We start from the raw sequence: 26,107 nt of genomic DNA, 5'->3' as shown, positions 1-26,107 counted from the left end.
ACTTCCCTACAAAAATCTTTTTTATCAATTTTCAAAAGAAGCTTTAAGTTTTTTAACTATATCTTTTTTGTTCTATATCCAAGAGCATACCTCAATAACTAATTAGTTTTTAGTTCCACTTAGTATAAGGTTCATTTATGAGTCTTTCGGCAAATTATAACACATACTAGGTTTTTCAAGTGATACTATTATGGATAAAAACAATTTGGAGTTAGATATAATAAATATATATGCAAACCCTTATGCCCCCCCCCACAGTTGTATCTCTGCTTCCTCAAAAATGTTTAATTTTTAAAAAACTAAATTTTAAAAAAAGCTGTTGTCTCAGTTTCTCTTGCTATTTTTTCATGGCTTACCAGTGTGTGACCTTATGGTAGCTTTTTATAATGGTAGTTAATTCTGTCTCCTCCCTTTACTGTGGTCAGCCATTGAGCAGAACTTTGTAAGAACAGTGAATAGGTGCTAAGGAAAGCATTCAAGAAAAGAAATTTCATAAACATAAATATCAACAACCCCTCTAAATTCAAGCTGCTCCTAGAGCACTAGAGTCCTCCCTTCAGGAGATGGGTCTACTCAAAGAGAGCTACATGGAGTTTCATGGCTATGGCTGCTCTCTTTGGAAATACAGATATGAAGAAATTGTTAATCCCTTTGAGTTTCAGGTTAAGTTTCTTTTAGATAATTTTACTTCTCATTTTTTTTATTTTGTGAAAATATGTAAGTATATATACACAACAGAAGAAGAAAAGGTATACTAGTAGGTAGTGTATTTCTGTAGCATAGTCTTAAGGCTAGAGCTGGCATGTAAGACTTCCCTTCACATTCTCATTCCTTGAGTTAGCTCCACAAGTGTTCAGGGTTCTTTACCCTCTATTGGGATACAGACCTTCACCCTTAAACATCAGAACCCATGATGGTTCTGTCTATGTAGATTTATAGTATCCTATTAATTTTAAAGCAGCCAGTAGTATAACAACTATATACCCCCCTCCCCCACAAAAAGAACTAGATAACCATTACACAACTTCATCAACTATAGGCTTGAGCAATCTTTTCTCTGTGCCTGTTTACTCAGAATTCTTTGGAAATAAATCCTGTGTAGCATATTATTTCATCTATAATTATTTGTTTGTATTTCTAAAGCAAAAAGGTTATTTATCGGCATAACCACAGCACCACTATCTCACATACACAAAAATGACTGATTTTAAATATCCAAGCAGTTGTCACATTTTTCTCATAGTCTCTTAAGTATCATACAAATGGCCAGTTTGTTTAAATTATGATATAATAGCATGTCTAATATTGATTACTGGTTAAGAACATATACTATATCCTTTAGGACGGCACAATCATTGTTGAGTTGATGTAGCTGGTATTACAGTGTAGTCATCAGCAGATCATGCTTCTCTGGGTGATGAGTTACCCAGAACCAGTAAATCTTATGGACATCCACCAAGTGTATTCTTCTGTTACACAATCAGCATCTTATAAACAAGTGATATTGTGTGGGGGACCATGGAAGTGAGTGAGACTTTCAACAGTTTTAATAATGGTAGTGCTAAAAAAATGATACTTAAGAAAAGCAAATAAAGAGGAATGCAATAAATATAAAGCTGTGCTATATCCATGATAGACTAAGTCAAGTGTAGCTGGCTGATGCTGTCAAGCTCTACACAATACATAAATGCGAGATGCCTACTTTGTAAGCCTTAGGAGGTAGCCCTGCCACCATATGATGCTAGAAGCTTGAATCTGGAGATGCCTGGACATTTTCTCTGTCTTATGAATAGCTAGGACACAAGAACGTGACCTAGGTATACAAATTGTATCACACTTTGACTACTACTTGTTCATAATATAACACCAGTTTTGAAACTCCTAGAAATCAAATATTGCTAAGTTTTGATTACTGTTTTTTTAGAAGCCATCCTGATGTTCACAAATACAGTGTGGAGACTGTTCAATGGTATCCTCACGACACAGGCATGTTTACATCAAGTTCATTTGATAAAACGCTGAAAGTATGGGATACCAATACTTTGCAGGTACGTACATTAACACCTTTCTAGTTTGCTTTGCAGAATGAAGAATGTAATTCTAAACCACTTTCATGTGATTATTTATCAGAATAGGGAGATGGCATAGTAGTTGATGAGAGCTAGCCTGTTGCTAATGTCCAAACCTCCTTGTTTATCTCAGTTTTCTCAGCTCTAAATGGTGCAACAATAGTGGATCTCCCTAAAGAGCTGTGGGTTAAGGAGCTGAAATATGTAAAGTACCTAGAACACTGCCTAGCGCTAAGTATTATATTATTAAAAACATTTTTGGGCTGGCAATTTAAGGAAAAACATTGGACTTACAATTGATCTAAAAAGTTAAAAAAAAAAGTAAAGAGAGACATTGTGTAATAGTTTCTATAATATGTTGCTAAACTGAACTTCCTAGTGCTAATGTTTTCCCTGAGCTCTGTTCTCATGTTTCTCTGTTTCCAGAATCTCCTTGTTAAAAATAGTGTGATTCCTTCAAACATGACTTGTTTCAAACTGAATGTTTTTCTCATCCACTTAGTTGTGAAGGCTTGACAAATCTTCCTTCAAAGTCTCTCGTACCTCTCTTTTCTTTTGCATGTAGGCTACTGAAAAATTCTAACTGGTTTCCCTGCCTTATTTTGATTTCCTCCCTCCTGTTTTCACAGTAAGTTCTCCCTAGAATGAATCTTACTACAAAGTGGATTTATCCTGTCTCTACCCATACCCTTTCCTGATTCCCACTGTCCACATTCAGCCTCAGTTCTAAATTCTCCATGATTTTACCCTCTATTCCATCATCCGTCATTTGTCACATCTTGATTATGCTGTATTGCCTCCGACGGGTGCCGTTACCCACCTTTCCCCTCCTCCTAAGTCCACATTGTTTTTACAAGTACATCCATCCCAGATTCAGGACACTGTAGTTCTAGTTCCACTCTACTGCTCCTTTGATATGTAACTCTACATAAAGTCAGTAGTTAATCAGCAAAGGTCTCTTCAGGTGTACAATTAAAGTGTCAGACTACATGATGCCATGAAGGTCATTCTAGGTCTATCATATAATCAGGGATTGTAGCATCTAGAGTTCATTTTAATCAACCTTTTAACTTTGTGGCACAGTTTTCTACATTCAACCCATTATTCTTTTACATTATTTTTATACTTGACTATCATCTGTTTGCTAGAGTGTTTCTTGCCCAAGGAAATGACTGTTTTCTATGCTACTAAATTCAATGTTGTATGGAAATGCTAAATACTTTAAATATAACTAATCATTTAAGTAACTATATATTAATAACTAATATAATAACTCCACCTAAAAAGATATTCTCATTTTTGACATTACTATACTAAAAAGAATATACCAAAGATCATTTTAGGTTTATTTGTATAATTAATTATTTATCTTCACTGTTCATTACTGCAAATGGGCATATATTTTTAAGAATAAATCAGTATCACAAACTTCTGTTTCTAACTATAATCTTGCAATTGAACCAGCATTCCCATTGAGAAAAAAACTAGAAAAGCTAACCACTCGGAAAGCTCCCAGAAAGCTCGGTCCTGACAGGCCAGACCCCAAAGAAAAGAAAACCTCATAGAATTGAATTCACCTTTCCAAACATGCTTTCCTCTTTGCCATTTGCCAAAGAAGCAAGTGAGACTTTAATCAATTTCATAAGACTGAGAGACAAACCAGAGTGTGAGGCTTTCGAGAGGGTCAGGAAATAGTAAGAGCACAGAAAGAAATGCAGAGAAGTAGCCTGACACTGAGAAGTGGTTTTCCCCGTTAGGCATTTTCCACTCAAGCTACAAAAGATCACTGACTAAGAAAGCAGAAATCAGCTCAAGGACAGCCATTTCCCCAGTCACAGGGTACTAGAGAGACAAGTCAAAACACAGTACTTGCTAAGTAGAAGAGGCTCTATAAAAATCCAGGTGCTTAGTTAGGGTACCTGAGGGAGGGTGTCCTGAAAATTGGTACAAAGAGAAGATAAATACTGCCGTAGGAGAATGAAGTACCCACCCCAAGATGCTTGTGGCCTGATCCCCAGAACTCTGATTATATTAGGTTACACGTTAGAGAGGAATTAAGTTTGTTAATATCTGACCTCAAGGAATGGAGATCCTGATTTATCCTGGTGGACTGAGTCTAAGGACAAGTGTCCTAAAGAGTGGAGGCAGAGGAGGAGGGTTAGCGAATGTGGAAGAATAGACAGAAATGTAAAATGTGGGTTATTAATATGAATGAAGAGACCACCAACCAAAGATTATAGGTAGCCTCTACAAGTTAGAAAAGGCCAAGGAAATGATTCTTTCCTGGAATGTGCAGAAAAGAATGCAGCCTTGTCAGCACCTTGGTTATAGTCCAGTGAAATCTGAATGAATGAGGCTACAGAGCAGTCTATAATAAACATACGTTGTTGCAAGTTCCTGAGCTCTTAGTAAGTCCTTATCTCAGCAGTAGAAAATTATGACAGACCTATGCAAAAGTACCAAATAAACTTTATATCAGCTCAGTCCCAAATTGAAAAGATCTGCCCCTCTCCTACCTGCCAAAGATAGATTGACTCCTCAATAGGGAGAGATAACATTAATAGAATTTCTGATCAAAAACTGCTGATGGAGACAGACTGACATCTCCAAACCAAGATATCATCAGTAAATTATTCTAAAGATTTAAAAAATAGATAATGCCAATACTGTACAAAACACTTCAAGAGAAGAGAAAAAAAAACACTTGCACTCATTTTTTGACGACAGCATATCCTTGAGTGCAACACTTTCAAGAATATAGGGAAGATTATAAGCTGTTATGACTTAGAGATGCTAAAATCCTAAACAAACTACGTATAAGCAGAATCTAGTAACATAGGAACAGCATCACAATTAAGTGGTACTTTAGGAGATAAGGTTGCTTTTACATCTAAGCAGCCAGTTAACACAACTCATCATATTACTACAATGAAGGAGTAATAGGTCATCTAAACATGTAAAACTTTTTAATGAAAGTCAGTACCCATTAATAATTTCTTGTTTTTTGTTTTGTTGAGACTCCTTTATTTTTTAAGTATTTTTTACCAGTACATGTTTACAGTACATCATGTTTGCATCCATGGTGTGAAATTGTTATGTGTACACGTTGTTACATGTACATAACACATCTTAATTTGTTTCTTCATCCCTTTATCTCCCCTCCCTCCCTCTCCCTCCATCTCTTGATCCCCCTTCTATTTGAGCAAGATCTATCTCCCTACTTTCTCTTGTCTTTTATTTTGCTCTTTATTTTTAACTTGTTTCTTATATAAGAGAATCCATTTAAATTTGTGTATCTGATTTATTATGTTAAGCATTATGGTCTCAAGGTTCATCAGTTTCCTTCAAATCACTCAAGTTTATCTTTCATTGTGGCAGAGTAGTACTTCATTCTGTGTAAATACCACATTTTCTTTACCGTTTATCTGTTGGTGGGCCTATGGTATGGGCTGCTTCCAAAATTTAGCCATCACATGTTGTGCTACTATATGGATATGCATATTATCACTGTAATATGATATTTTTAACACTTTCAGGAAGATACCTAGAAGGAGAATAGCTGAACCAAATAGGATTTGTAGTTTTGTTTTGTTTGAGGGAACTCCACCTTGATTTTCATGTTGTACTAGTTTACATTCCAACCAGCTATATAGAAGAGTTCATGCTGAGGATTTAGCTCAGTGGCTCAGGCGTTTGCCCGAAAAGTACAAGGTTATGAGTTCAAGCCCTGATACCCCCAAAAAAAAAGAAAAAAAAAAAAAGTCCATTTTTTCCCACAACTTTGCCAGAACTCGTTACTATTTTATTTTTTGACAATGGCAATTCTTTCTGAGGTTAGATGAACTCTTGGTGTTGTTTTAATTTGCATTTTTCTAATGGTCAGCAGTGTTCAGCTTTTTTAAAATGTATTTATTATCCATATGTACTTCATCCATGTATTCAGTTCAGGTGCCCATTTTTATTTGGGTCTTTGATTTTGGTGATTCTATTTTTTTTTTTTTTTTTTTTTTTTTTAGTTCTTTATCTACCATAGATACTAGTCTTCTGCCTGAGGAATACTTGGCAAAATTCCTTTCCCATTCTGTGGGTTGTGTTTTTACTCTGTTGGTTGTTTCTCTTGCTGTAGAGAAGCTTTTGAAATTGACACAATCCTATTTATTGATTCTCAGTCCTATTTCCTGTACAGCAGGGGTTCTGTTCTTATGACTTCAAGACTTTTGCCTAGTTTATCTGCCAGGAGGTTGTTTTTGTTTCAACCTTCAGTTCTTTGATCCTTTTTGATTTTTGCTTACTATGTGATAAGAGTGTAGACTCAGTCTTATGCATGTGGACGGCCAGTTTCCCTAACACCATGTATTCACGAGGCTGTCCTTCCTCTCGTATGTTTTTGGCCCCATTGTCAAAAATCAAATAGCTGAATGTGCTTGGGGTTGTTCATCCTGTTCTCTCCCGTTGGTCCCCGTGACTCGTTTTGTGCCAATATCATGCTGTTTGTATTGCTGTAATATGACGATTGTCATGCTTCCATGTTTGCCTTTGTTGCCCCAGATTGCTTTTGCTCTTCTCCATCTCATCTGCTTTCATATGAACTTTAGAATTATTTTTTCTAGTTCTGTGAAGAATGTTGTTGACATTTTAATCGTGATTGTGTTAAATCTGTGTATCAGTTTTGGAGCTTTGACTATATTGCTTCTAACTATTTAGAGACAAGGGATATTTTTTCACTTTCTAATGTGTTCTAGTTTCCTTTTTTAGCATGCTTTAGTTTTCACTGTGGAGCTTTTTTACTGAGGTCGTAAGTACTTAATTTTTCTTGGTGCTATTGTAAATGGGTTTTTTCCCATTATTTTTTCTTCAGTGAATTCTTTATTAGTATATAGAAACACTATTGATTTTGTATCCTGAGTCATTACTAAATTCAGTTATTAATTCTATGAATCTTTTGATAGATTTTTGGGGAATCTTCTGTATTGACGATCATGACAATTGGAAATAATAATGATTTGACTTCTTTCCTATACATACCACCTTATTTCTTTTGCTTTTTAATCTTTATATTAGTACATTATTTGTTGTACATATTAGTCACATGCATTGTAGGGAATTTGTACCTGTACATTACATATGTTAATTCTTCTTTTCCTTACTGTTCCTCTCTTCAACCCTTCTTCCCTTTCCATGTACAAAAGCTTTGTTTCCATTTTCCCTTTTATTCTTTTTTCCTTTTTCCCTTCTTCCGTTCCTTCTCCCCACTTCCTCTTCCCTCTTCCCATTACATGTTCTTTCTACTTCCCAATGACTTTCCTCCATTATGCTCCTGATTTAACCTTCGAGTTCCTCACACAAGAGAAACAATATAATATTTAAATTTGAGTGTCTGCTTAACTTCACTTGAGATTATAGTCTCAAAAAGTATTCATTTTCCTACAAATGACTCAGATTTATGCTTTATTGCAGAGTAGTATTCCATTGTATGCCAATATCACATTTTATCTGTTTATCATTTAATAGGCATATGTGCTGTTTCCAAGGTTTAGCTATAATAAATTGTGCTGCTACAAACATGGATATGCATATATTAGTGTGGTACGCTGCTTTTCACTCTTTGGGGAACTGCAAGGTCAGGTGGAAACTCCAGTTTTAGTTTTTTGAGGAATCTTCATATGACTTCCACTGTGTTTGTACCAGTTTACACTCCCATAGGCAACAGAGAAGGGTTGCTGTTTCCCCACAGCCTTGCCATCATTTGTTATTGGTTGGTTTCTTGATAGTTGATTATTTTGGAGTGAATTTTGGAATCTCAGTGTTATTTTAATTTGCATTTCTCAATGATGTTGAGCATTTTTTCACATATATATGAAAATATAGATATATTTTCTGTTTGTACTTCTTCATCTGAAGAATGTTCATTTAAGATACCTATTTTAGAGGCTGGAGATTTAGCTCAGCAGCATAAGCGCCTGCCTTGCAAGCAGACAGTCATGAGTTTGGTCCCTGGTACCGATAAAAACGAAAAAGACAAAAAAAAAAAGATACCTATTTTGGAATTGGATCTTTAAATTGGGGGGATCTTTAAGTTGATGTTTTTTAGTTCCTTTTTTATTCTAGATGTTAGGCCTTTATCTGAGGAGTAGCTGGTAAAAAAATTTTTTCCCATTCTGTGAGTTTATAAAGTCTTTGCCTATACCTCAAGAATTTTGCCTATTTTGTTTTCCAGCAAGTTAAGTGTTTCTGTTTTTATATTTATGTCTTTGATCCACTTCAATTTTAGTTTAGTGCTTGGTGAGAAATACGGGTCTAGGTTCAATTTTCAGCATTTGTGAAAATCACTTTTCCCAGCTCCAATATATTGAAAAGACTATCTTTTTTCAGTGAAAGAGTTTGGCATTTTTGTCTAAGATAAGAATGGTTCCTGGGGCTGGGAATTTAGCTCAGTGGCATAAGCACCTGCCTGGCAAGCGCAAGGTGGTGTGTTCAATCCTTGGTACAAAAAAAAAAAAAAGGAAAAAAACCACCCCCCAAAATGAAACAAAACAAACAAACAAAAAACCAAAAACCAATGATTCCTAGGTAATTCATTTATATTGATGCTGTTATGAAAGATAGTTTCCCTAATTGCTCTTTCAGTGCATTTATTTGTGTAGAGGAATGTCACTGATTTTTAAGTATTGGGTTTCTGTCCTACTACACTGCTGAATTTGGTATTAATTCTAGGGTCTTTTGGTGATAGTTTAGGGGCCTTCTATGTAGAGTATCATATCACTAGCCAATAGTGGCAATTTTTTTGTCTTTCCTATTGTTATTCCTTTTATTTCTTTTTCTTGTTTAATTGTTCTGGCGAATGTTTTCACAACTGTGTTTAACAGGAATGTTCTTGTTCCTAATTTTACAGTGAAAGCTTTCAGTTTTTGGCTATTTAATATAATGCTGGCTGTTGATTTATCATAGATGGCTTTTATCATATTGAGATGATGTTTTAATCCCATTTTCTGTGGGGTTTTTATTATCTAGGCCTATTGAACTTGTCAAATGCATTTTCTGCATCTTTTGAGAGGATCATATGGATTTTGTCCTTGGTTGTGTTTATGTGATTTATTACACTTATGGATTTGCATGTGTTAAACCATCCCTATATTCCTGGGATAAATCCTATTTGGTTGTGCTGTATAATCTTCTTGATGACTTGCTGCATTCTGTTTGCCAGGATCTTATTGAGGGTTTTTGCATTTATGTTCATTAAGGAAACTGGCGCATAGTTCTCTTTTTGGGTTTGATCCTTTATTGTTTTAGATATCAGGATAATGCTTACTTCCAGGAATATGTTTGGAAGTATTGCTCACCTTTCAGTTTCATTAAAGAGTTTGAGGGGTAGTGGCATTGTATCATCTCTAAAGTTCTTGTAGAATTCAGCAATGAATCCATCAGGACCTGGGCTTCTCTTTGTTGGTAGTTTTTTAAACTACTTCTTCATCTGTTTGACTGATATTGGTTATTTAGAATTTTTTTATCTTCTTGATTCAACTTTGGTAATTGATAGGTAGCTAGGAATCTGTCCCTTTCTTCTGAGATTTCTATCTTATTAGAATATAGGTGAGGGTACCTACATGATCATGATCTTTATATGATATTTTTGATGATGCAGAGCATTATGTCTGTCTGTCTTATTGAGGCTTTTTGTATCAATATTCATTTAAGAGTTCGGTATAGTTCTTGTTTCTTTTTAAGTTGCATTTTTGATTTTGGAATCAGGATAATGCTGGCTTCTAGCAATGACTTTGTGAGTACTCCTTCCCTTTCAGTTTCACTAAAGAGCTTTATGCCCCATCAGTGTTGGATCTTCCTTGATGTTTTTCTAGAATTCAGCAGTGAATATATCTAGATCTGGTAGATTTCTTCATTGTTATTCTAATTTCATTGCCTATTACTGGATTGTTCATTGTTTTTAAATCTTCTCAGATTTGGTAATTCATGTGTATCTATGAATCTATCCATTTCTTCTGTATTCTCTAATTTATTGGTGTACATGTTTATTAAACAGTTGTTAATGTTCTTTTTATTTTGGCAAACTTGACTTTTTCATTTGTGATTACATTGATTTGGGTCTTTTTTCTCCTTTTTTTTTGTTAGATTTTTAAGGGTTTTTCTGTTGTTTTTATTCTTTCAAAGAACCAAATCTTCAATTCATTAATTCTTTGTAAGTATTTTAATTTCACTTTTATTGATTTTTGCTCTGATCCTTATAACTTCCTTGTAGTAGCTTTTCATTTAGATTGTTCTTTTTTTTTAGGACCTTGAGGTACATCATTACATTGTTGATATGTGCTTTCTCTGTTTTTGTATGTGGGCATTCATAGCTATAAACTTTGCTGTTAGGAATGCTTCATTGTGTCCCATAATTTATGTGTGTTGTACATGAATTGTCATTTAGTTCTAAAAGCTGTCTTCTCTGTAAGCAATTGTTTATTTAAGAGAATTTATTTAAATGATTGTGTAGTTTCCATAATTTCTGTGTTTTCTATTTGTATTGATTTCTAATTTCATTGCAGTATGATCTGGTAATATGTGTGGAGTAATTTCAATTCTTTTACATTTATTTAAGCATATTTTATTTTCTACTATGTGGTGTATTTTGGAGAAGATACATATACTGCTGAAAATAATGTATATTCTATTCTTGTTGGGTAGAATGCTCTGTAGATATTTATTAAGTCCATTTATTTGGTGGTTTTGTTTAACTCTGATATTTCTTTGTCAATTTTTTATCTATCTATTTAAATTCCCATACTATAGTTGTATTTGTTTACCCTGGCCTTTCATGTCTAGTAGTACTTGTTTTATAAAATTGGGAAGCCATTGTTTGGTGTATGTATGTTAATTGTTATCTCTTCCTGTTGGATTGTTCCCTTCACTAATATGTAGTGACCTTTGCCTTTTTTGTTTAGTTTTGACTTGAATATATGTAGCTATGCTTGCTTTCTCTTGGGTTTCTCTTGGGTTCCACTCTTTGACTTTTAGTTTGAGTTTATTTTTGGGTTAAATGTGGTTGTTTTTTTTTTAATGCAGCATATTTTTGGATTTTATCTCCAAGAAATAATATATACCCATGCTGCCAGTTTGTGTTTGTTAATTGGGGAATTGAGGCCATTCACCTTGATAGGTATTGACTTGTTGCCATCATTGCCTTACTACCCTGTTTCTGATTCCCTTTCTTTCCCATCTACTTAGCTACTTACTCTGTCTGGTATATTTATTGTACTAGACCTTTTTCGTCGTTAGATGCCCGTCAGAATTTTTTGAAATGCTGGTTTACTGGTTATGAATTTCTATAGATGCTCTTTATCATGCCTTTAGCTTATTTTTCCATCAATTTTGAAAGATTCCTATGCAGGCTATATCAGCCCAAGTTGGAAATTGTTTCCTTTTAGGGCTTCATACACTTTACTCCAAGCTCACCTGACTTTTAAGGTTTATGTTGAGAAATCTACTTACTTCTAAAGTTGTTAGCACTACATATGAGATTTTTGCTACTCTCTAAATGCTTTTAAAGTTTTGTTTTTGTATTGGACTTCTGGAATTTGCACTGTAATATGTGTTAGAGAGGTTTCTTTCTGTTGTTGGCAGATGGGATTCTATATGCCTTACTTTTTCTGTATTGTAAATTTTTCCCTCTAATTTGTAGTTTTCTGCTCTTATTTCAAAACAAGTTTTTATGTTGTTTGTGCTATCTTCTGATTTTTTAGTAATTTCAGTTAATCTTAGTCTTTTTGCATCATATATGAGCTATTGGATCCATTTTTGATGACCTCTTGTTGATTTTAATGTGCCTCTTATTAATTAGTCAGAAATAAAAACCCTGAACTTTAGTTCTGACACTCCATCCTCACATTTGTCACTTCTGTGATTGCTTCAATTTCTGCTTGGACCTTTTAATGGAATCTAATTCTTTTCAATGTTGGTCATTCATGTTCAGTTTAGCTCTGCTAGCTTTTTATTTGTGTCTTTTGTAGACTCTTTGATCATTTTGTTTATTTGGCTCAATATCTACTTATACAGTAAGTCCTTGACTTAGGCACATTCTAGTTGTGAACATTCATAGACATGCACAGACCTCACATTACAAGCATTCATAAATGCCAAAAAATTGCAGAAGTAGCTCATGTGTATCAGACATTGTCACAGTTGTGCTGCTGTGCTCTTAATGTAAAAGAAAAATAGTTTATTTTCAGCATTTGTATGTGTGTGTTTGATTTTCTTAATGCTTCACATTGTATATTTGTGTCCAAAGTGTCAGACTCACTTTGTTGAACTTACAAATGAATCCAACTTATGAAGGTTCTCTCATTCATAAGATGGGTACTTACTGTATCTTCTCTGAACTTGCCAAATACCTTTGTAATTTGTTCTGTACTCTGTCCTGGTATCAATTCAAATAATTTAGGTGTGTGACTTTTTGCTTCATCTCTTTAGTGCCCCATTGATCAGCTTTGGGGACTTTGGGATTTTTAAGAGGCATTTTATTGCTTTGTCTTCTTATGTTTCTATTTTTTTTTTTTTCTCATTTTGTTTTGAGCTTTTCGGGTTGTTGTAATGGAAAGCATTGTCTCTAGTACAGAGACTTCTGCAATTGTTTGGACTATTTTCATTGTGTTACATAAGTTCTGGTATGTTGTACATAAATTGTCATTTAGTTCTAGAAACTGTCTTATTTCTTTCTTGATTTCAGTGTTGTTTTCTGGGTGTGGCTAATAGGCCTTTGTCTCTCTACCAGGATCCAGCTACCTCCATTTACCTGGGATGGGAAGTTGCAGTGTATCTCTTCTAGTACCAGGAATGGGCCACCATATTTTTAATCACTACAAGGTAGTCCAGATATTGGCACCCCAAGACACCCAGTTAATAGCTATAGCTGTGACACCTTGACTATAGTAATAAAATCAGAACCAATTATAGTACCAATTAAAGACTGAATATTGAAAAACTTTAAAGATAGTAATGTACCACCCTTACCTATAGAAAAGACATGATAATTACAATATGAACATTAGAACAAACCAAATATAAATCTACTATTGACCTACACTAAATATCTACTAAGTATAATTTTACCTCTACTAAAATTAGCATAAATATTCAACAATAGCTGTGTAGAGTTTTTAAAAAATAGTGTAGTTAACTAGCTGTCTTGAGAGTCATAGGCTAAATAGTGATACTAATGAAAGTATAAAAAGTTTTTAAAAAAATTCTTAATAAGTGTATAGAAAATAAAGAACTCCTTAATTCAATAAAGAACATATTATTTCTGGAGGTAAAATATTGAAAGCTTCCCCATGTAGTTATCCCTATTTTTCTCCTTTGTGACAGTATACTAGAAACACTAGCATGCAGGAGGTAACTGAAAAGTTTATACAACAAAATCTTGAGGAATACCAAGTTAAAGAGGACAAAAAAGAAAAAAATAAAACCCACAAAAGCAAAACAAACAACCCCCCCTCAAAAAAAAAAAAAAAAAACCATGATAAGGAGGAGCCAAAGATAAGAAGAAAATGGAGAGCTTATGAGTATTTGAAACCAGTTAAAGAAATTAAGAGCAATGAAGTAGCCAGCTGTGTTGCATGTTACTGGCAAATTATGATAGATAAAATGATGAGATTATCGCAATAATGAGATGTGTCAATACGTAAGGTAAAATTGTTTTCAATCACATGGTATATTAGGACTAAAAATAGCCAAAATGTGAATTTGAACAGAAGAAAAGATGAAGGCAAGTGTAGAGTGAAAGTTCTTCTGATTCGTTTATCTTGAGGATGTGGGTGCTGTTAAGATGAAAGAGATGTGAACTTGGAACTGAGGCAAGAGAAACGTTACGGCTACCCAAAAGTTAATCTGAGATTTCTGACAGTGTAGAAGGGGATTAACTTTTGAAATGGGGAGGGATCATTTTTTTCTGCCTGTAACAGGAGTGAAGGGGAATAACACATAGTAGAAGCCAAAGTTTTTGTGGTTTTGTTTCTAACAATAAGAATTCTAATGAGTCGCCCGTAATTTTTCTTTGAACTAAAATAGCATATCACATACCTGAATAAGGATATTTGTGGAGAATGGAGAAAATTTGAAATAGCTGCAGGAAACCGCAGAGAATACTATACTTCTAAATGAGCAGAAAGTAGGACTAGTAATCATTCCTGAAAGCCCAGCTGAGATGAATGGTCTTTTATAGTAACACCAGTCGGCAAACTGTAAGATTTGCTCCATCTGCATAGAAAAGGCTTTGGGCAAGTATTTCATGTGGACAAGCCTTAATAATATCTTTTTTTAAAAATAAACTTATTGGAACACAAATGTGTTCACTAGTTGTCTATCGTTTCCTTGATGGCCAACACCAAAAATAAATATTTGGTCCTCAACACCTAACATTTATACTGTTTTACCCTTTATGCAAAATGTTTGCCACCGCTATGTAGATCAACCTGGAAACAGCTGCAGAAAAGGCAGACATTTGTAGAGTCATTCAGGGTCAAAGTCTTCCTTGACAAATGGAAAGATGATAGTAAAGAAAGATACTGGCCTGTTGAAGTTGGAACTCAGGCTGGAGAGGAGATGTGGACAGAAGGAACTGATGGGGGTTTTGTGGCTTATTCCATTGCCTTGAGAGTAATTAGGGAGAGAAGTCAAAGTGGTAAGACTGTGGTTGTCATAGATAACTGAAATGCTTGATTTCAAAGCTAGGAACAGTTCTAGGTGAGGACACACTGTCCTACGCACTGTAGCTGAGGCTGTGGGGAACCGAGCAGCAGGCAGATTGCTGGCTACATCACCCATGTTGGTGCTGAAATTCCTTAGTGTGAAGTAGAGCGAAGACAAGTGAGCCAGGTAGTTGTCTTTTCTTAATTTCTAGGATGTATTATGTTTAAGTCAAATAAACTGCTAGCATTCGATTATGAAATTGCTAAAAATGTGGGAAAAAACTTTATTGCTTTGCTTTTTTCATTAGAACTTAACACTTTAAATGTTTTTGATTCTCAGACTGCAGATGTATTTAATTTTGAGGAAACTGTTTATAGTCATCACATGTCTCCAGTTGCCACCAAGCACTGTTTGGTAGCAGGTTTGTACGTGTATTCCTACATCTTTTAACATATCAAAAGCTTTCTCTTTTTTCATATCTATTTACCTGAGATGATCAGAATTTTTTAAATATAAATATCATTCATTATTAACATTCAGCTTAATAGATGTTTGCAAGTTAGGTGTTATGCTAATGGTTAAAATTAAAAGATGAAAAAAACTTCTGTTCCCTAAGGAACAGATTTACTTTTAAATCACTAAATTTCCATACTTTTCTCATAACAAAATTTGGCAACTTTTCCTATTTGATGCAGTAAAACAAGGAAGTTATTTCTAAGACTATGATTGAAATGAAACAGCCACTTACATAAAATTATTTGCAACAAAAATATTTTCATAGGAGGAAAAAACAGTATATTTCTACTATCAAGTGTCTGGTCACTGTGATTGCATTGTTTTTGTGACTGTGTGTGAATTTCTTCACCCCTCAATATCAGGCAGCTGCTTTATCTGTTAAGAATTAAGTCACTAACTTGTCTTTGAAGTCCATTCAGTCTTGTCCAATGTTTTTCTGAATTTATTACTGAACTTAAAACTGGAAATATATCATTAACTTGGAAAACTAAAGTATTAAAATTAAATGATTTGATGTGGTAAAATGACATAGATATATAGGACATTTAACTTCCCATATAAATTCTCTGGTTTTGATATCCTAGTTCCGTTACCTGACATGATCATGAGGGAATCCTAGGGGAGAGGTGTAAGGCCTCTCTCTACTGGCTTTGTAACATCTTGCAAATCTCTAACTAGTTTAAATAAAAAATAATGTAGCAGTAGAGGTCTCTTACTACTGAAGTGCAGTTAGAATTAAAATAATTTTTCTAATTATAAGCATTAAAAATTATTTGAAGTATATTTTTGTCATATACTTTTCTATTTCTGAATGCATGCTATGAAATGTTATGATTTCTAGGTGATGTATTGTTTCCTTTTGCTGAGGACTTATTGTAAAATTATATTCAATCTTTTTCTGTTTGTTTTTATAGTCGGTACCAGAGGACCCAAGGTACAACTGTGTGATTTAAAGTCTGGATCGTGTTCTCATATTCTGCAGGGTATTTTTTTTTTTTTAATTTAAAAGAACTGTTACTTTGAATAAACTAGTCAATAGAAAAAATCATTACTAACAATGAATTCTTTGTAAGAGACATGACTGATATATTTTATACAAGTTGTTAAAAATCAACAGGGACGGGAGGGGGGGGGAGGGAGTGGGGGGTGGGTGGGCATATAGCTCAGTGGCATGGTGCCTGTCTTGCAAGCATGAGGTTGTGAGTTCAGTTGCTGTTGCCAAGAAGAAAAATCAACATGGAAAGGAAGATTCTTCTGTATATTATTCTTACAAAATTGGATCAGTGAGGAGACATTTGTATGAACAGTGGCTGTAGGGGAACCTCAAAGGAAACGAAAAATAGAAGATCAAACTCAGAACCGTGTATTATCTCAAAATTTAAAGGAATAACTTACTACAGAAACTTATGCCAGTACATTTGTCCCATGAACACTGTCTAATATTGTTCTGATATTTTTAATATTCAAGTGAATTTTTGCTTGGTATAAATATTTTAGAAAAACTGTTGAGATAGTTTGGAAAACATATGTTAATTTGAGTTGTTTTTGCTACCTCTTATATTAAATAATTTAATTCTGAACAATAAAAAGGTTGCATATAATTCAGGACTATACATTATCATTCATCTCTATGAAATATAAGTTATCAAGAAAATTTAATGAGAAAGGTACTACTTTTAATATTGTTATGAATTTCTATTGATATAACCTACACAGGTGAACATTCCTGATTTGAATAGTTCAGTTAGGTAAAGCTGAATTAAGATACTGAAATCATTTCTCCTATGAAATTGCCACTGTGCTTTTTAGAAAAAGAAATTACACAAATGCTGCAATCAATAATTCTTTTCTGTTATAACCTTACGAGAAATTGGATAATATTTAAATTTCTTTAAACTGTTTATGTATTATTCCAATGGGTCTGTATTACAGAAATAAATAAACTTGAGTTACATGGATTGGCTTACCCAGACTAATATCTAAATTTTTTCAAAAAGCACTCCCTTGACCTTTCCAATCAAAACCAATCCTCTTATATTGTGTTAAAAATATCCTGACAGAATTCACATTGGCATTTGAACATGAAGTATTATAAACATGAAATAATGATGAACATATATAATCACTTTATTCAGAATTAGCAGTTGTTTTTAGAACTTTGCCCCCCCCCCTTTTTTAAAGTGTTTTATTGAGAATTTTCACGCAGTTGTATTTGCAGGTCACAGACAGGAAATATTGGCAGTTTCCTGGTCACCACGATATGACTATATCTTGGCAACTGCAAGGTAAAATGTAGCTTATTTGGTTTTTAAGTTAACACTAACTAGTAACTAACTAATTAAAGAGATTATATTACATAGTACATATTTTATCATATTTAATGATTAATTAGTTGCTAAAAAAAGAAATGGTGTTAGATTTTCATTCATTTCACCCGAAGAAATCTTCCTTTACATTAAAATCCCAGGGTCAGGGATTTAGCTCAGTGGCATAAGTGCCTGCCTGCCAAGTGTGAGGTTGTGAGTTCGATCTCTTCTTCAAAAAAAAAAAAAAAAAAAAATCCCAACTACCTAACTACCTATCTTAAAGGTTTTCACCTTTAGATCACTGGAAAACATGAGACTATACAAATCAACTAGGACTACTAGTAAATCATTTTGTCATTTCTTTTTTTGAATATAATAGTACACCACTGTGGTAATTTTCAAAAAGTTATTTTCTATTCATTTTCTTTAACCCAGAGTTATTTTGAGTCCGATTGAAAATATCCATCAGTTGTCCATTACTGATTTCAATTTATTGATATCTACTGGCTGCCTACCCTGTGCCAACCTTTGTACTAGGTCCACAGAGGTATTCTAACTTTGGGAACCTACCAGTTTATTCAGGGGAAATCAATGATTAGAGGGCATCCTGAAAAAATACATTTTTGGTAGTTGTAATATAGAAAAAGAAGTATCAAAATTTTGAGGGACTGTTTGTTGGGGAGAAGCATATTACATAACTTATTTCAAGAGAGGAAAGTAGCAGAAGAGAAAAATAGGTGAAGATGAGAAGAAGAAGAAGAAGGAATGACGGATGCAGCATCCACTAAGTAGGCAGTAAGGGAGAGGATTTAGGTCTAGACACAAGGTTGACACTGGGGATGACACAGGGTGGCACCGCAAGAGTAAACAGAAGGAGAAAAGGCTGGGGTTGGATACTGGTAAGGTTTTTGGTTTGACAGAGAAGTTCAAGAAATGCAATCTGAATGACCTCAATTGTTTTTTAATACTGTCTGTGACTCAATACTGTCTGTGAAAGTGAAGATGCAATTTTGAGGGAAGCTAGTAAATACCTGGATTAACAAGTTTGAGTAAGAGTGGGAACTGGCTAGGAACACCTAGGATTGTTGAGTATTTGTGCTCAATTTAATATGTAAACCTGAACTCTGTTGTGCTACAGAAAGCAAAATATTAGATTACATAGATATAACAATTTTCAATATAGAAGGGAAAGTATATACCTATACCTGAAAATTATTGAAGTCATGATTATAAGGAAAGAAAGAAATCACAAAAAGGCCTATAGGAGGAATCAAAGACTCCGTAAGACACATTATGCTTGTCAGAATAAAAAAAATGTAAAACTAGAAATAGGAAGTGATAACCCAAGATTATGGTATAATTGTGTGTGTGTGTGTGTGTGTGTGTGTGTGTGTGTGTGTGTGTGTGTGCTGGAGACTGAATCCAGGGCCTCATACATGTTTACAATGCACTCTACCACTGAGCTGCATCTCAACCCTTATTGTGATACAAGCGTTTTAATAAAGCTCTAGACTATTTTTAAGGTGCCAGTCCTCTTCACAGGTTATTTGCCCAAATGCTTCTGTCAATAGTTTTCAGACTGTGATGTTGAAATTCATGATTTCTGACATCAAGGTCCAGCATATAGCAACATGAAGGTTGACCAGAGAGATATGAAGCTGAGGAGCAAGGTGCTCATTGTGGGACCATGCTTGGGTGGGTTTGTATTCTAGTTTGTGCTTCACTATTTTTCCCCAGATCAGAGGGGAGCTGAGAGTCAGTTTTTGAAATTCTTAAAGGAATTTGAATCAGGACCAACTTAAACTCAGTAAACAGTACTAATAGTTGGATATGTGCAAATCTAAGCTGTTTCAGAAGAGACTTAAGTTCTCACTCCTCTCATTGTAGCCTTTCCTTAGCCAAGAACAAAGAAAACTAAGAATGGGACATACGGACATACTAGCTTTCTGCTGACTATTCCCATTTGCTGGCTTTGATCATGATCTGTGAAAAGAACCACAATTACAGCAATGTATAAGCTCTGTGTGTGTAAAGAGAAAGTAATATAATGCTGTCTTGTTATATTAGCATGAAAAACCCGATGAGTGAATATTGTACATGTCTTTGTAAAGACATGGTGCTATGACTTGAATTGATTAGGAGCACATAGAATCTCCGGATATTTCTTTCTTTAGGAGTGGCTTAGAAATTGATGTGTGATCATGGATATATTTCTTTTTACTTAAAAGAAAATTGACATCATTGTATAATTTCTAAGAAACATCAAATATAGTTCTCATTTAACTGGCAGACAATGGCTTGAGCACAAGGAACAAAATTAAAATATATTGTGTTCCAAATATATTGTACCTTTCTTGGATTTTTATATAAAAAGTTAAAATACCAAGGTCATGCCAAATATTTTTGTTTTAATTTGGCAGTGCTGATGACTGATCTCTGGGCCTTGTGTATAATAAGTAGGTACTTTGCCACTGAGGTATATACCCAACCAAAAATATTCTTAATGTGAAATTAGTTAACTGACTGTGTAGGCAGCATTTGAGAAATAACAATAGAAATGATAAAATAACAAACTTGCTAGAACCTTGGTGGGATAGATGCTAATCTAAATAAAAACAACATAAAGAGTAATACAAGTTTGTCCTTATGATCTTAAAAAGAGAGGGTTATCTATCTCTGCTGTTTTTTTACATTTTTATGTGATTTTTGAGTGTTGAATATTTGCTGAAAAGGCAAAAGAACAACAACCTCACTGTAAAACTACATTGGTGCTAATGAAATGTAAACTCTGAGCTGCAATGCTGGTAGAGTGGGTGTGGGGAACAGTTGCTACTCTAAGCGACATATGGTCACTGTAACATTTATTTCCTCTCAGTGCTGACAGTAGAGTAAAATTATGGGATGTGAGGAGAGCATCAGGATGTTTGATTACTCTTGATCAACATAATGGAGAAAAGTCACAAGCTGCTGAATCAGGTGATTAGATTATATAAATCCTAACAATGACAATGATAATATTTTTATGTTGAGGTTTTTTAATTGAAGCTAAACAATACATATATACTGACAAATTATAAACATTAGGAACCTTTGAAGACATGTTTTAGTAACTGAGACAAAATAATTGACCCGCACCACTAAAAGCAGGAGAAGTTTATTTTGCTCACATTTTCAGTGGCTCCAGTTCATAACTAGGCAGCTACAGTGCAGAAATGACATGGCAGAAAGCTGTTCACCACATAGAAGCCAGGAAGCACAGTGACAAGGAAAGAACCCCTAGATGAGAACATGCCCTCTCAAGTCACACCCCAGTGATGTGCCCTTTCCAGCCACATTCCACCTCTGAACATGAGACTTGTGGAGAATGTTTTAGATTTGAACCATAACAAGCATACACCATGTATCCCTAGAAAGGGTGCTTAAGTTAAATTCTGATGTGTTTCTCCAAGATACAAGTAGCAGATGGAAGAAGGAGAAAGGGAGGGTGAAGGCGATGTAGAAAGTGTATGATACGTTATGTATAATGAACGTAATCATTATATGTTGCAAACGTACTTTAAAAAAAAGCAAGTATGACAGTTTTCTTCTGCCTCCACATTTTCAAATAGAAACTTTTCCGGATTAACCGGCTTACTGATTTTTTTTTTCTCCCAATGAGGTCAACCATCCAAATTCAAGGCCATTTTGGAAGCCCCAATAAATTGCAGAATTTGTTAATAATATAGCCAGTGTGCCAACATAAAAATGGCAATTCATGTGTCGTCTGCAATCCCTGTAACATTATGCCTGAATTGCATTTTATAATAGAATTTAATTCCTGAGTAGAAAATTTCACTTAGGCTTAATTGTGGACTAGAAATATATTAGGATTAGCTACATAAAACATGATCATTTTTTATATTCTTTTTAAATTAATCAGGCTATTAGAAATTGTGCTTTTTCAAGCTCATTTTGAAAGGGATATAAATTTTGATGGAGGCTGAAACTGTTATCCTTTTTCTGCTAAAATTATTAAAATAATACTATTGGTTTTAATGGCTTATATAGAAATGAAAGTAATGTAAAAGAGATGAAAGGTGTTTAATTTATAGTGTTAGTATTATGCACTTACTTGCATTTGACAGTACAGCGTATTTGCTGGAAAATTTATTTGACAAGAATTTTTCCAGTTGGTTTTCCTTTATTTTTATGATTCTTATTTATATAATTTCTCAAATTCAAATAATCTGAAAGTTTGGTTAATTTAAAATAAAACCAATTTATAGCTTTACATAACTTACCAAGTTCCCTTTAATATATTTAAATTAAGATATCATTAAGTATTAAATAATTGCTGAATATAGGAAAAGATAAACTAAACTGTATTTTTCTTTGCAGCAAGCACTGCTCATAATGGGAAAGTGAACGGTTTATGTTTTACAAGTGATGGGCTTCACCTCCTAACTATTGGTACAGATAATCGGATGAGACTCTGGAATAGTTCCAATGGGGAAAATACACTAGTAAGAGATTTTTAAGTACTTTTTTGGGTATACAATAAAAAATGGATCTGTAATACGTTTGTGTATGATTTAACTCCATTTATTGCTTTTAAATCATAGCTATTTTCTTGAAAATACCTGTTTTCTCACTATGTCTGAACAAGCCACCCCTTCCACATTCTTTACCCTTAATAATGAATCACTTTACTGTGGCACGATCCTAATGGTAGTATTACATAAAGCTCAGGTATTTGGGGAAAGAACAAAATATTAAGAACTACTGTTATAAATAAGTTACAAAGAGTTTAATTCTATAGTATAAATGACATAAACAAAACCAATTATACTAGCAAAATATAGCACTTTATTGAATACTGGAGTAAATATGTCTTGAAAGTGCTAGCTTTTGTTTTTATTTATTTGGAATGCTGGGGAATGAACCTAGGACCTCAAACATTCTAAGCAAAAACTGTATCACTGAGTTACACCTCAAAGCCTAAAGTGCTAGATTCCCCCAGTGACAGATAATTTCTAGTCACTTCTAGTGCTCCCAGGTATACCTGTGGTTCAGTAACTTTCTGAATAAGCTAACAAAAGATTATGATTTGATGATAGCAGCTACTATTTATTGACAGTTTACGTGCAGATACAATACTGATAATAATTAGCATGTAATATATGTGCTAGAGCATGTATTGTCTTACATAATCATCACATCAATACTATGATGGTAGTTTCTGTTATAATTCTCATTTTACACAGGAGGAAAATGAGACATAAAATGCTTATGTAGCTTGCCTACATTTACAGAACTAGAAAGCAACAGAGTTTGACTCTAGTTTCCATGTTTACCATAGCACTGATTCTACCCAGACCTCCTTAAAGCATGTATGTAGGTATTACTATTGATCATATTCCCTCGTCTATTCATCCTTTCTCATTAATAACTCTTTAAAATATCCTGGATCTCATCTTGATTATTAATACTAACAGGATATTGTTTATGTTCTTGTTATTACAGAGTTTTATAAGCCTGCATACTCTTTTCTCTGTTAGGGATGCAATCCGTGGACTCACACCTCTTAAACAAATGCTCCACCACTGAGCTGTGCCCTCAGCCCCACCCCATTCTCATCATTTTGAGACCACTCTCCATTATATCTCAGATTACACACTCAGGCACTGTGGTTGACAACTTAAGAGTATTTCATTCATTTTATTGTATGAGGTCCCTGAGGGGTCCTATTGTCCATCCCCCTCATTTTTTAAAGTAAATATATATTGAGCACTTACTTATTTTCCAGGCCCATAGCCCTGGACAAAACACAGAAAAAGCTTATCCTCAGCAATCCTCTCTTCTAAGGAGAGGATGAAAAACATCAATTAATCCGCAGATGGGTAGATGGATACATTATGTCAGATAGGATGAGCACTGTGAAGATAAGCAAAGCAACAAAAGCATAGAAAACACTGGGAAGTTGGAGCTGCGGTATTTCATGGGATGCTTAGGGTAAGCCTCGCTGAGAAAGTGACATTGTCCTAAAAAAAAAAAATGAGGGAATGACCCATCAATTATTGGTGGGGCATCTCCATAGAGGAAGGGGAAAGTACCCCGAAGTGGTACCATGCATGGGACGCCCAAGTAGCAGTGGGAGGCCCTTGCGTTGGGATGTAGAGAGTGACAGGATGAAAGGCACGGAAAGAGCAGGCTGCTGAGCCAGAGGCCCTGTGCAGCTCTGTGTAAGGGCTTAAGCTTTCCTCTGGGTCACACGGAAAACCACTTTACGCTGAGTGAAAAAGCAGCCTGGCATGTTTCAAGGCTTAATGATAAATATAAATAATATAAATAGTAAATTGTTAACAGGATTTTTTTTTCTTAAAGGGAAAGCATACCTTAAAGGGAAAATACCCTAGGGATTTTTGGCAATGAGTCCATATCTGTAATAGTGTATTTACAATGGAGAATACATTTTTCAACCAGCTAAATCAACTAAAAGTCAATCATGCAAAGATGACTGGTAGTCTAAAAACTACCTATAAAAGGCACTTCCTTAGAGTGAAGGCTGGGGAAGTGCCTGGAAAGGGTTTCTCTAAAAGGATGCATGCTATCTTTTAAGTTTTCTTAGAATTGTCAGAATTATAAACATTGTAGTACTACCAAATTTCAGTTCTCCTGTAGTAACTGAGGATTTGGGGCAATTTTTAGATGTTTTGTGATGTCATTTCTAAGTTGGGAATATTATCCATTAATATTGATTAATTACTGGTTTTAATTATGAGCAAGAAGTAAACATGTCCATTTCTTTAATTCTAAACTTCTCAGTCTCCACATACAGGTTGCCGGGAATTTTTTAAAAACAAAAGTTATTCTTCAGTAATATTGGGATGGGGCTTGAAAGTCTGCTTGTCTAACTGCTCTGGCAATGCTCATCACTGAGCTTGTAGACTACCCTTGTTATGTACAAGAGCCGAATTTTAATGTTTAATATTACATAATTGTTTACATAAATTTGAAATTATAGTACACACTCAATGTTCTGTGCTTTTTTATTACTTAGCCTTTATCCTTACTTCCTCCACAGTTTTCATAACATGATTTCTGCAAAACAAAAAAGTTAATGTTAGGAATTCAGATCCATTCTCAGTTGTTTCCCATTTTAGATAATTCCTCTGGGCATATGACTTTATGCTGTTCAGTTCTATCCTGAAGATTAGCTTCATGAACAATTACTCCATCAAGGGATAATAATACCTGTGTTGTTCAATGCATAGTTTTGCAAGATTAAAACAGTTCTAAAGATAGACAGTGGTAATGATTACTCAACAGTATAATGAACCTAATGCTACTGAACTGTACTCCTAAAAATGGTTAAGATTGAAAATTTTTGTTTTTATAACAATTAAATTTTTAATTCAAAGAGTAAGAGGTTTTTTACAATATACTCAGTCCCCCAAGAGAATACCTGCATTTTGTTATATAATAAACTGTTTACCCTTTTTAGGAGAAAGGACTAAAATATAATACTACACACATTGTTGCCTCACTTGTGCCTGTATTTAATGTCTTATGTCTCCTAAAACTTTGTCAAACCAGGAACTGAGAATGTAGTTCAATGATAGAACACTTAACGTAGCTTCAATTCCCAGCACCTCTAAAGGACATTTTTTTTTTTTTTGCCAAACAGTCTAAACTTATTAAGATTGCTTTAATTTACATTTTTATTTAAGATTGACATATGAACATCTGTTCTTGTGTTTTGTCCACTGTTTGTATTTTCTCTGTGAAATGTATATTCCTATCTTTGGACCTTGTTTCTGTTCAAATATTGAACATTTCATTTAAATTTAATGCCCTTTCTATAGAAGAGTAATATTTGAATGATTTCTTTCAGTCTTGGTCTTTTTCATTTAGATTTAAGAAATGAGTAACTATGGTTTTATCCCATAGGTAAATTATGGAAAAGTTTGTAACAACAGTAAAAAAGGATTGAAATTCACTGTTTCCTGTGGCTGCAGTTCAGAATTTGTTTTTGTGCCATATGGTAGCACCATTGCTGTTTATACAGTTTACTCAGGAGAACAGATAACTATGCTTAAGGGACATTATAGAAGTGTTGACTGCTGTGTTTTTCAGTCTGATTTCCAGGTAAGAATGATACTTAAGGGAGTTAAAGTGGTTAGGTAGCTAGCTTGCCAGATTGGTTGTAAAAGAGTAAGTTACGATTTCATTCTGAAGAGTTATATTTTTAATGCACATTTCACTGGAGTTTATTTAATAAACAATGCTAAAGCCTTGATTTTAGATAGCATAGGATGTATGCATGTCTCAAGATAATTTTCTGTCTTTTGTGAAATAAATTTTCTGTCTTTTGTGTATGGGCTCCATTTAGCCATTGAAAATCACTGATGAAATGAAATATTTATTGCAGTCTTTTGAGTAAAAAAAAAATCAAGTATCAGTTTTTATTCTCAATGTAGTGTATCTTGCTCTATGTGTATGTGTATCTGAAATTTTTTCCCTTTTTTCTGCCAGTGGCTGACAAAAGTATGA

General features: G+C 34.2%; 1 protein-coding gene across 4 annotated transcripts in view; it reads left to right on the top strand.

The window, feature by feature from the left end:
* Ercc8 (ERCC excision repair 8, CSA ubiquitin ligase complex subunit) overlaps window positions 1-26,107 on the top strand; it is a 54,061-nt gene that overhangs the window by 14,441 nt on the left and 13,513 nt on the right. For 3 of the 4 annotated variants that reach the window (XM_003462714.5, XM_013144469.3, XM_063258211.1), the window contains 7 exons: window positions 1,925-2,048; window positions 15,093-15,174; window positions 16,184-16,252; window positions 17,488-17,554; window positions 20,451-20,551; window positions 21,953-22,077; window positions 25,505-25,702. In XM_003462714.5, coding sequence (XP_003462762.1) covers window positions 1,925-2,048; window positions 15,093-15,174; window positions 16,184-16,252; window positions 17,488-17,554; window positions 20,451-20,551; window positions 21,953-22,077; window positions 25,505-25,702 — 766 coding nt within the window. The remainder of the gene's footprint in view (window positions 1-1,924; window positions 2,049-15,092; window positions 15,175-16,183; window positions 16,253-17,487; window positions 17,555-20,450; window positions 20,552-21,952; window positions 22,078-25,504; window positions 25,703-26,107) is intronic. The other variant, XM_063258213.1, reaches the window with a different exon arrangement.

This window comes from Cavia porcellus, unplaced genomic scaffold (assembly GCF_034190915.1).
Source record: "Cavia porcellus strain 051 isolate PalLab524CR breed Dunkin Hartley unplaced genomic scaffold, mCavPor4.1 scaffold_11, whole genome shotgun sequence".
Taxonomy (NCBI): Eukaryota; Metazoa; Chordata; class Mammalia; order Rodentia; family Caviidae; genus Cavia; species Cavia porcellus.
Note: the sequence above shows the minus strand (reverse complement) of the source record. Positions and strands in the feature narration are given on the sequence as shown.